At 37.3% G+C, this 12,500-nt stretch overlaps 1 protein-coding gene across 21 annotated transcripts in view; it reads left to right on the top strand.

Moving 5' to 3' along the window:
- Positions 1-12,500, top strand: part of LOC122258950 (KICSTOR complex protein SZT2) — a 106,745-nt gene that overhangs the window by 54,997 nt on the left and 39,248 nt on the right. For 14 of the 21 annotated variants that reach the window (XM_043025260.2, XM_043025266.2, XM_043025273.2 and 11 more), the window contains 14 exons: positions 281-983; positions 1,321-1,470; positions 1,822-1,937; positions 2,192-2,447; positions 2,606-2,802; positions 3,050-3,299; positions 3,548-3,707; positions 3,899-4,025; positions 4,289-4,454; positions 6,446-6,572; positions 7,052-7,194; positions 8,414-8,520; positions 8,660-8,863; positions 10,659-10,796. In XM_043025260.2, the coding sequence (XP_042881194.2) occupies positions 281-983; positions 1,321-1,470; positions 1,822-1,937; positions 2,192-2,447; positions 2,606-2,802; positions 3,050-3,299; positions 3,548-3,707; positions 3,899-4,025; positions 4,289-4,454; positions 6,446-6,572; positions 7,052-7,194; positions 8,414-8,520; positions 8,660-8,863; positions 10,659-10,796 (2,844 nt within the window). The remainder of the gene's footprint in view (positions 1-280; positions 984-1,320; positions 1,471-1,821; positions 1,938-2,191; positions 2,448-2,605; positions 2,803-3,049; positions 3,300-3,547; positions 3,708-3,898; positions 4,026-4,288; positions 4,455-6,445; positions 6,573-7,051; positions 7,195-8,413; positions 8,521-8,659; positions 8,864-10,658; positions 10,797-12,500) is intronic. The other 7 variants (XM_043025271.2, XM_043025275.2, XM_043025276.2 and 4 more) reach the window with 2 other exon arrangements.

Genomic DNA, 12,500 nt, shown 5'->3' on the forward strand with positions numbered 1-12,500 from the left:
AAGGGGAAGAAATGAATGCAATGAAATAGCCTCAGTGAAAAGGGGAAAAATGAATCCATATCAAGCATCAGTTTGTAATATCATGTTTGTAGGACTTATATGTTGTCGTTTTTAGATTGATTTGCATGTGAATTTTGTAAATCCTATAAATTTCATGAATTATATCTGATGATCTGCAGAAGGGTTAGATGTAAATGATTTTGAGAATATTTAATCCTTCTCTTTTCCCTTGAATGGAATTATCCAAACCTTAAGATGGTTCCTCATTTTGACTTAACAGATGATAATCACATGAGAGGTAATTTTTCCCGAGAATCTTCGCATCAGCCTAGTGACGCAAGAGTCCGTTCCTTTGAGTCCCCTAAGAAGAGTACTGTCATACCTGCTGACTTACCTGTATCCAGTTTAGAAGAGGCCCTCAGCAAGGACAATGAGGTCCCTATCAAACACCCAGAGAGTGCAGCTGTATCGACCTCTGAGACTAGAACTGTAAAACGGCAGGATGCTCTTCCTGCAGAAGATGTAGAAGATTTGTTCCTACAGCAGAAAGATAAGGAAACAGGAGAAGAAATCAGTATATCTACCTTGGACAATGCACCTCTAGAAGAGCAAACAGCTAGTACACCTGGCATGACAAAAGACATTCAGTTTTCAGAATTACCGAACCTCTCTGATGAAACCGCAAAGCCAGAAGTGGCAAATGACCAAACTGAAGGTGAAAGTAATGCAAAGAGTGAAGCTCCCCGAGAGGAGGTCAGTGAGTCCATCAAGGAAACCTCAAGATCAGAAGGTGCCTGTGAAGCGAGTGCAGAATTATATGAAGAAATCAAGATGCCAAGTGAAGGAGCAGTAGTACAGGAAGGGAAGGTATCACTGGATAGGTCCAGCAGTGTAGTTTCTCAAGACACTGCTTCCACAGCTACTGAGAAGCCATTTAAAGATGGAGCTCATAGACTATCCTTGCCTCTGAATGAGCTTATTAGGTGAGTGATCGAAGATATTTGTTAAATTTCCCTGATCATTTTTTAGTTTTACTTTAAATCTCCCATATTTTTTTAATATCTGCAAATTAGGGAAGATGGGTACAATTTTGTTTATACAATAATTTTTTCAAAGATTGAATATTGCATCAGGTTGGAGGAAGTTGAAAATGTACATTTTTTAGTTTCATTTTATTTATTTATTTATTTATTTATTTTTCATGAAGGCACTTTATACAATTCCAAATATACAGGGTTAGTTGAATTATTCATGACAGAGGAATTGAGTTTTTTTTTCCAAAAGTTTCCTTTTCTAAGCATTTTTTAATGGTAACTGCAGGTGTGGTTCAGAGAGTATTCCACGGCCTCAGGCATCAGCAGAAGTGATTCGTAAATCTGCAAGCACAGATAACTTTGTCCCAAATGTGACAGAGGCAGCAGTGGAACAACTGAGAGGATCATCGAACAGTGTGATGAATACCAGTGGAAGGTAAGAGTATTTTATGATGAATTTTATCAGTTTCTGTTTTTTCATCGTTGTAGAAGGGAATTCATGATCCATTACTACTGAAGCTGATTACATAATATTATTAGATATAACTGCTATGAAATAAAAGAATATTGCAAATATGCTGGTGAATCTATAACCTGTGATACTTCATTTATTTGGGTATGAAACAACAAAGTGTATTTAGCATTATATTCATTAGATTTTGATTAATAATGGAGGGATTCAGTCAGTCTGAAATCTTAAGGGCAGGAATGTGACCTGGGACATTAGACAGTTTTCTAAACCTGATATTCTTTGTCTTTTATTCAACAATGTTCTTTGAATTTTCAGTAGTTGCGGTTTGTGGGCGGAGTTGTTCAAAAGCCGCCATAATTCTGCAGAACTTATGAAAAGTCGCCATAATTCTGGGGCAAGTGCAGATCTATTGAAAAGCAGGCACAGCTCAGGTAAGCTCTACATCTGCTTGAAAGATTTGTTTAAAACCATAAATGAAGCTGTATTGATTTAGACATTAAACTTTTTGATAGAATTTTTAATAATAAGAGAAAAGCAGTAGGTGTGACAAGTTCGAAGAATTGTAGAACAGAAAGTATACCATTGTACAGTGAATATACACCAATGTATTGTTTACCATAGCACATATATGAAGATTACTCTTTACTCCCCCAAATTTTCTAAATCGAAGCCTGATATCTCTCAGGAGCTGGAGGTGAGCTAATGAAGAGCCGCCACAACTCGGGGACTGGCTCTGTTCCTGGAGGTCATTATTCTGACGTCTCAAGTCTGCTGGAGTCTGGACAGACCACCGAGGATGGCTGCGAGGGAGACATAAGTGACTCAGATAATGACTGCTGTGACTGGTTGCAGGACTTTGAGTCAGTGAGACCTTTCCTGCCAGAGTTTTGGCTGATCTTACGTGTTTCCAAGGACAGGGTGGACACATTTTTTCACTGCAGGTAAATGAGGGTTTTGTCTGTAGATACTACTTAGAAATCTAATGGTGTATTTTTGGATGTTAAAGTGCCAATTATTATATCATTGAAAAATTAGGACGCAAGATTTAAGTCTGAGATCCTGTATTAGATGATATGCAAACTAAACTATTATTTCCAAGAACTGAGGCAGAGATGGCTCGTTGGGGTTGTGTTCAAGCAGAAGTAGTGCGAAGTGTTCGGAATCTTGTTAAAATTGTCAACCAGACACTGTTACTACAAGACCTGCATAATACCCGCATGTGTAACCGTCTCCTTGAGCCTGAAACATGTGATGATATCTGGCGGCACGAAGAGTCGAAGGGACGAGGGATAGACGGTGAGATAAAGCTTTGAGTTATATAGATATATGTAGGTTTTCAAAAGCTGAAAGTAGAGAAAGAAGTAGAAGAAAATTACAATTATAAAGTTTGGATATGTAGAGCCTTATTGGTTTTACCAGTTTTTTCTTAAGAAATGAGAGATGAGATTGTGTATTGATTTGTAATTTACCCTCCTAAATAAGAGAATACATTAATAAATAACAATCAACAAAGGAATTGATTGTACTGGACCCAACATTTCAGATGGAGATCCCGACACTCGTGGTTATCTCGAAGCAGCTCTGAAATTCAAAGCAGGAGCATTTGCTTGCCAAGTCGTTTGGGAAACGAACTTTGAGCTGCATCCAAAAGTAAAGTTAGGTGCTGGGAAGGTATGCAGCAAAGGCATCCAAGCCTTAAGGACTATCCTCAACCCATTCTCAGTCAACAATCGCAAGAATATGTTTGTTTATGAAGACAGCTCTGGGAATGGGTCAAATGTTTTCTACTTGAGGTAAGTTCAGCTGTCAATTATGTAGACGTCTTTGCTCAGATAATTCTTGTACTAATATACAATTTTAATTATCAGTGTAGAATCAGCAGACTTTTTTGGAATAACAGTTAGAAATAAGTAAAGATGGCAACTGAAAATTTATACTTTGCTTCCAAATGATGCGTATGACAAATTCAGTTTCAGTCATTCTGATTATCATATTATTAATCATTTTAGATTTAATTTAACTGATCTAAAATGTATTTCAGACTGAATGAACAACAATCTGTATCAGTCTCACCTCAAGTAGATGGCCGGCGGGATGACTGTGGCTTGTCCCGAAGTTCATCCGCTGTGTCTCTTGGAAAACGAGGTAGCCGGGAGGACGACTCGTTGAGTCTCAAGAATGTCGGCACTTCTCAGCCATATGTAAGAAGAAGCTCTTTGATATAAATAAAACCAGTTTTTAGATTATTTACTGAATCAAATAGTTGGGATGTATATTTTTAGGATTGATAACCATGTGAGATGGTCTGAGTGTAGCTCAAGGATACAGTTTTCATTTCTGTTGTCATTCATTTCTTTAAGGCCTCTCATTGTGTATCGTATTTCTTCTGTAGGAACTTCGTCCTCGTGTCAGCTCATTTGGAGAGAAGGATGTGATAATGGAAGGTGTCCCATCCACCCCAGCCCAGCGCAAACGCAACCACTACATAGTTCTCACAGTGCATGGCATTGCCGAACCTGGTAACTCTTTGTTTGCAATAGTTGGTTTTTCACACATTCTTTTGCTTATAAACAGAATAGTTGTTTGTATTATTTTTAATTAATCTTGTGTGGATATTGTTTAGAAAGAAAATGGGATTTGAATATTATTACTAAAGAAAATAAAATTCAGCAGATTAAGGTAAAGAATAATCTTGAAAAGAAAAGCATGTAGAACTCTGAGAGAAATCCTCTCTTATTTTCATTCTCCATCTTTAGAATTTTTACATTTATAATTGCTCCAGGTCCTGCCATCAAAGAGGAGCTGGTGCGGATGCTGCAAAACCGTCTGGATGAGGCTGTGGTGGAGGCTATCTGCATCATGCTGTGGAACAACCCTCAGCACAAACTTACACCAGAAGATGTGCACTTCATACAACCTCCCTATCAGCCACCAAAGACTGTGCTGAGGTAGTGCCCTTTCTTAACCCATTGCGTACGGGTGTCATGACATACATGACGTAGGAACTTTGGCCTGACGACGGGCGTCATGATGTACATGACGTTCGGGGATTTTGGATCACTGTGCTATTTTATTCTGCTATGAAAAAGGAATGAGTGATGATGGCTACTGCAGTCATAATTACTATAATTACCGTAATATCGTGCTAGCTTAACGTCCAAAACCTAGATGGCACCACTTTTTCCTAGCACCAGCAGGAGAGAGAGCCTTGAATGGCACCCATCCACGGTCTCTAGCAAGCACTGTCTCTATAGAGCGATGGCACACACTAAGTTGATGAACCCTTGCTCTAAAGTACCACCGATGAAGGATGTGCAGGCAGAACTCAATCCATCCCCAGTGTCTAAAATGTGCTCCTGTGCCAATATGGATGCCTTTCACTGTAGCATTCACAGTCACAAGCACAGGTTTCATTCCTCTTCCCTACCTCTTCTTGTTATCTTTATTGTAGGTGGTTATATGTTTCATATTCGTTCATGACAGCACAAAAATACGAAAAAATAAAGTTGCCTTTTGTCCTCCCATAAAACAGCAATACTTCTATCACATTGAGTATAAAGAAAATAATGAGCTAATATGGATAATATACTACAATTTTAGTCAACTGCAGCACTGATAAAGCCTATCATATGGCACATATAAGTCTCTAAACTCAATAAAACACAAAAAAATAAAACACAAAAACCGCTCTAGTTTTACAATGAATGACTGAAAGAGAGTGGGATGATTCAAATTATATTGCTTCAAGCTGTCTCTCTCTAAAATAAAACCTATCCTGGAGGCTGGGCAAGCAAATTTATCTCCGTCTGCGATGGGTTAATGTACTTTGGTGTGGGAGATATATGTTCATAGCTTTGGGTGGCATCATATAGGTGCCCATAGCCATAATGGCATATTTGACATCAGAGTGGAGATATAAGTGATAACTCTATTTAGTGACTGATGATGTCAGTTACAATTATAGTTACTATGAATGGCATAATTTTCACTGAAATAGGTTCAGTTAAAATACCAAACAAAGATGGCACCACTCTCCTAGCACCAACCAGAAAGAAAGCCTTGAAGCCTTGAATGCAGGTTATGCAGGCGAAATGAGAAGAGAAAGGTGATCCAGACCATGTGCTGTGTCTGCAATTTGCCTGCACCAGTATGGCTGCTTTTATGCTATGACACTCTCAGTCTTAAGCATAGGGCTCCATCCTCTTCATCTCATAATTAATTTGCACTAAGGCTAGTTACTTCTTTCTTATTTGTTTATGAAAGTATATGAATAAAAAAAGAAAAAGGAACTAACACTTCTGTCACACTGTTTATAAAGAACATAATTTGGTGATGTGGACTTTATACTGCTATTTTTGTCAACGACAACATTGATGAACACTGTCATATGGCATATGGAATTCTCACAAGATAATAAAACACCAAAAAGGTCAAACACAAATATAGTTCTAGTATTATAATGAGTGAATGAAAAAGTCGGGCAAAGATTCCCCCCTGCTCTCAAATAAAACCCATCTGGGGTGCCCCTTTAGTGGCATTAGTGCCTGCCCTGGGGACCAGTCAAGCAAATCTATCCCCATCTACAACAGGTTAAAGAAGGCAATATGCTTCCATTTATGGCTGCCAGGAATGCATGTAGTATATTTGATAAATAAAAAGAAAAAAAAATGTATGTACCAAAACAAAGTAGAAAAAAATCATACTAATATATTGACACAGGCATTAACAGGTTAATGGGAATTATTTATTCATTGCCACATTGCTGTAATTTATGTTGCATTTAGTTAGTCATCATCAGTCTGTTAAATAAGAAATATAAGAAATGTAATGAATGTTATCAAGATCTACATTTATTTATTTATTTATTTTTATTTCTGTATTTTTTTTTTTCTTATTTATTTGTTTATTTTTCTGATCACAAATATTCCTTTATTGGCAGGTTTACTGTAAATGCTAACGCTCTTCCCTACCTGCAAGCTGTTGGCTACTATCTGCGGCAGAATATGTTGTCCTGCAGTTTCATTCATCCCAAATTTGCAGATAGTCGACCTGAGCACCATTTCCAGGTATGAAAATTATAATGTACTCCATTATATATAATTTTTTAGAAATTTTGGTCTGCTTCAAAGGTTAAAGAGATCAGGTATGAGCTATTGAAAATATCCACTGAGTTGTCTTTGCGAAACCTAGGCAAACATCCCTTCATCTTCATGTTCATCTTCATCCTCTTTATCTTCTTCTCCTCTTCCTATCCATAGATTCACTTTTGATTGCACAAAGCATATGCACTTTTATTGCAAGTGAGATTGAACCAAAGAAAAGATCCCTGTATAAATGATAGCAATAAAGTGTAGGGGGGAGATTTTAGAATATGATTTGATGACATCTTGAATAGATTTTTATTTTTTTGTTTTGTATTCACTGTTTTCACTTGTGTAGAAGTATGGGGGCAGTTTTTCATTATAGGATGTGATTGAAATTTCTTTAAGTATAAACAGTCACTCCATGAAGTTATCAACACATTGTATATCTCTTTCTTTGATAGGATTTTTCAGCAACAGACCAAGAAATGTCAAGCGAACCAAACATCTTCCTCTTTGTAAGACCAAGAATGTCAGCTGCAAAGGGCATAGCTTGCATAGCTTTCTCTGTGGTTGATGGGAGCAGCAACACTGTGCAACACATCAGGTTTGTTGCTCTTGAATGCAGTTAGTGGTATATGAAGATCTGTAAAAAACACCATTATATATGTGGTACACTATTTCCTTGATAATTCCTTGATTTTTAACTTTTTGATTATTGAGCTTATATGGTTATATTTGTTGGATCAATCACAATGGTACCATGTAAACTGGTTGCAACAACAAGTGAGAAGACTATTTTATGTATCCATCTGCACAAAGGATTTTAACCAAATTCAGATGAAATTCATGGTGACATCAAGCCCCCATCTAAGTAAATGAGCATATTAAGGTCTTTGAGTTTTATTGAATAGGGAAATTCTTAAGAAAAAAAACATTATAGAACAGTGTTTAAAGGACTGCTGCTGCTTTTCAACAACTGTGTCATTGAAAGGGTAGTCACATTGATTGGTAATTACATTGGCTTTGAGAATGTAGCCATTCAAAAATGCAGTCCATGAATAAGGGTGGTCTTTGGCAACATTCCATCAGTAATCCCACTACAGGTGATATGGATATGAGAATATTGTTGATTTCATCACACATGCAATAAAAAATGTGGCAAATCAAGCTCATATTCCATCTAGTAGGCTGCATAGGTTGTGTCAAAGTACCCTGCGTTATACCCCAAATGATATTGAGTCCTGGAGTAGGGGGTTGCCAGCTCTCACCGGGCCCGTCGACATTGGGTTAATGGTTGATAGTCACTTGAGTTATTACCAGACGAAATATAGCTTGTACTTTTTAAACCATTGCGTACGGGTGTCATGACGTCATGACGTACACGACGTTCGGGGATTTTGGATCACTGTGCTATTTTATTTTGCTATGAAAAGGAATGAGTGATGATGGCTACTGCAGTCCTAATTACTATAATTACCGTAACTACCGCCGATGAAGGATGTGCAGGCGGAGGTGACTCAATCCATACCCAGTGTCTAAAATCACAAGCACAGGTTTCATTCCTCTTTCCTACCTCTTCTTGTTATCTTATTGTAGGTGGTTATACGAAAAAATAAAGTTGCCTTTTGTCCTCCCATAAAACAGCACTAATATGGATAACATACTACAATTTTAGTCAACTGCAGCACTACTCAATAAAACACACAAAAAAATAAAACACAAAAACCGCTCTAGTTTTACAATGAATGACTGAAAGAGATTTGGATGCTTCAAATTATATTGCTTCAAGTTTGCAATGGGTTAATGACTTTTGTGGCTTCCAGTTGTCCAAGACCTTCCCCAGAGGCATATCAAGAAATTTTTTCTAAACACGATTTTGAAGCTCTAACACACACCCAGGAGTATCAACCCAATCCTACTAAAAGTCCAGGTAGGTAGGAGAACACAGGAGTTAATTGTTTTATGTTGATTATTTTTTTTTTCTTTTCTTATTTTTTAATGAGAAATTGAAAGAGAATATCTCTGGAATGTACCTTTTTTTGTCATTCATTGCTGAATGTGTCGCACAGGGCCGATGGCAATGCTCCAATTCAAAGTTTGGGAATCAGGGCGAGTGGACCTTGATGAAATACGGAGATATTTAGTGGACTCAATTTGTCACGCACTTTGGGATGTGAACACAGAATACCGACTCCTGACGGCTCCCATCATGCCAACTCTAGCTCCTCAGGCACATGGAACGCCAGCTTCAGAACCTACAACTCCAAAGAAAGGTGAGCTGAGTGCTGTGTCTTCTTTTCTGTTTTATGGGTCATGCAGATTAGGTAACAGATATATGATGTCAGACATACATCTGACTTCACTTTTTATTTTTTTAGATTTTCTTAGTTTCCCTGATCAGGTTTTGTGGTGATTATATATAGACAGTGGTTTGTCATGTATGGTTATTGGAAAAGAAATTATTAAAATGTTGTATGCAGTAGCTTGTATCATTCCTCATCTTTTTAATGTCCTTTTTATTTTAGTTGAGCTGTTCATCTAATGGTAAAAGTTCATCAAACTACATTCTCTTTTCTTGTAATCATGTCAATAGATTTGATTTTCAGGAAATCAGCACCAGTCTCTAGTTTTTTTCATTTCAGATTATTTGCACCTTCAGTATAAAGTCTGCCTTATTATCAGTATCTTATTTTTTATAATAATAATGTTTTTAATCTATAAGCCTATAAGTCTATGATATATTATTCACTATAACAGAGGAAAGGGGAGAGGAGTCTTCCGTCCTTCACTCATCTAATAAAACTTTTTTTTCCCCACAAAGGATCTGAATAAATATTCAAGATCCCAGGATGCACATTCATATTTTGTCAACTTCGCTGGTTTTGTGGGTCTTGTATTTCATCTGCAACATCTTCATCATGACTGGGGCTTAGTGAATTTATTTAACTGAGATTTCTGTCTCTCCGTTTGCTGTCCATTCTCTTTTGCTGACAGCTCTGAGTAGTTGCCTTGTTTTTGTTCATTTCATTCATCATTTTTTAGATTTTTTTTTTTTTTTTTGTGTGTGTTATCCTCCCCTTTTAGAGTAAGAGTTTCACTGGGATTATTACTTCTGTCTCTTTCTTTTCATCTGTCTAATATAATATTCGTATATCTTCCTTTTCTTTATTTTCCCCATAATTAGCACTATTTTCCTACTTGATCATCATCATCATCTTTCTTTTTGTAGTGCTTTGTGCTTTTAATTATTATCTTCATTCCTCATTGTCTTCCTCCTCAATTGTGTCCTCCTCCTCCTCCTCCTCCTCCTCCTCCTCCTCCTCCTCCTCCTCCTCCTCCTCCTCCTCCTCCTCCTCCTTCTTCTCTCCCTCTCTTCTTCCTCTTTCCTCTCCTTCTCTTCTTTCACTACCATGTTGGTATTGCCTTAAGTCAGGTATTCTGCAGAGTTTATCATTGTGCAAGAGACAAATATGGATCCCCCTGTACACTGATTGGTTCTTATCATAAAAGTGCCTCAAATGGAGTATATTGATAGTATGCATCTCAGATCTGTATTCTTTATAGTTATTTTTTAAAAAGAAGCAAGGGGAGCCCTAAAGAGAGTTTATTGTGACAGGTGTAGAAGAGAGGTATGGAAAACAGACTTTGATTAAATATTCACCAGAATTACCCCCTGAGTCTCTTGTTAGAAATGTTTAATGGAAGCTCAGCAGTTGCATAACTTACACTGTGTAAGTTATCATTCAGTATCATGTATACCTTATTATACAAGTGGAGTCTCTTTGAAAGAGACTTTATTTTCTTCTTCTTCTTAACAAACACTTCAAATTTATTTTTTAGATTTCTTTTGATTATATGTGCTCTATTTGTATTTCTGGGGAAATGGCCTGTCATGAAAGACAAAGTTTTCTTGCATTGTACAAACCAGTGAATAGATATAATTCTGGCATATAAAAAAGGCATACCAGAATTACAGTAGCATAAGGGACAATTACTTGCAAGTTGTTTCTATCATCCCTGTTTCAAATCTCAATTGTTAATGCTGTGACCTTCATTGATTAATGATAGATACACATGGTGAAGCACTGCGCTCAGTGAGCTTGCTGGAAACAGGGGCGCATCCAGTGGAGGATCGCATGAGGTCAATCTCTATCTCTGGAGTGCCCCCACATGTTTGTCTCCCTCGCATGGCAAACAGGATGGGGAGTAAGTCGCAATGAATGTCATGAAAAAAGTTGCATGCTATGCAAACTTTATGTTCAATGCTATGAATAAGTGTTTTGCATGATTGCTGTTATTTTTACCAAATATATATGAATATATATACATACATAACTGATTTCCCCAAATTTGCTAATTATGAAAGTCCCCTTGCATGTATGTTTTTACATCTGTGTTTGTGTATATGTTTATGTTTATGTGTAAGTGAGTGAGTGTGACAGCATGATTTGGTACAAGGTCCATGGAAATCAGTTGGATTTGCTCACTGTTATGAACTCTAGGGTGATGCATGCTCTTGAGTGCATGGTGGCATGAGTAATGCTTGGCAGAATTGGTAGACCTTGCTCACTGCTGGTCTAATCCTCAAGTATCTGGGAATAGGCAATACAACCCTGAGAGGACTGCATGCCAACAGGAAATGTTTGGGTCAGATATGATTTTAGTGAATGTGTCAAATGTCATGCTGTCTTAACCCATTCACATCGGTGGACGTCCTATTACATGGTCGGAAAATATTCCCGGACCTGGGTGATGTCCTGAGATGCCATGCATTTTCTCACTGAGTTCCTGGTAGGATAGTTGTGCCATGCTGAAACATCAGTAATATAATAGTTTTTCATAATTTCTTAGACTCTGTTACTTTAGTTTAGGTGTTTGAATGTAATAAAATGTGATATAACATAAAAAAAGACGTCAAAGAAAACTACGTGATATTGATGGCATCATGGTAATTTCTGCTTCTTGATCAGTTGAATAAAAAGATCTAAGTAAAAAAACTATTGTAAAATCAAATGTGATTGGCCAAGAAATAAAATATAATAGAAAATTACTAATGTAATACGATTTCTAATTTGTCAAATACCCATCACATCACATCACAAGGTACATTTACATACTCATATATACATGTGCCATTATTTATGTTGCTCTTCTTTTCTTTTTTTTTGTGTTTTTCGATGCCCCACTCAAAGATTGCTTCCACTTTCCATTGCTATTATCTCATAGAAGTGAAGAATATAAGCTAAGTTCAATAAAATAACACTAGAGAAGCATTGTTGTAATGTTTTTCAACCAAAACAACTCCTCTGAACATGGTAATATTTTTATTTGCCTTTACGTTGTAGACACAAACATTCAAACCATAGAAATAGGGTGGGTAAAAAACGCTCTGAGAGGTTCAGTGTGGCCCCGTACAGCAGGAAAACACCCCGGAACAAAGCGTCGTGCACGTGTTATCTTCCTGGTGGGAGCTTGAATAGACAAAAATATGTCCCGTTGTGAATGGGTTAATTGTGCCAAAGATAGTGCTACAAGTTACCATCCTTTAACTTACAGTGATACACATTTTCTAGGCAGAACAGTGATACACATTTTCTAGGCAGAACAGTGATACACATTTTCTAGGCAGAGGGAAGAGGGAAAGAGAGAGAGAGACAGGAAAGGGGGACGGAAAGGGAAGAAGAATAGGAAGAGAAATAAAATGGGGGGGGGGGGAGAGAGTGAGTGTGGATGTGAATATGAGTGAGTATGAAAGCGAGTGAGTGAGAGAAAAGGGGGGGGAAGAAGTAAGTACAAGCAAGAGAGAGAATGGAAGAAAGAGAGAGAATTGCTATACTTATTGCCAGTGCTTTTCAGCAAAATAATTTCCAGTATCAACAGAAACTTGGCCCATTGTCTCAAGATCATGAA

The sequence above is a fragment of the Penaeus japonicus genome, unplaced genomic scaffold (genome assembly GCF_977035675.1).
Source record: "Penaeus japonicus unplaced genomic scaffold, GWHDUDI00000001_assembly GWHDUDI00000037, whole genome shotgun sequence".
In the NCBI taxonomy this organism is placed as follows: domain Eukaryota; kingdom Metazoa; phylum Arthropoda; class Malacostraca; order Decapoda; family Penaeidae; genus Penaeus; species Penaeus japonicus.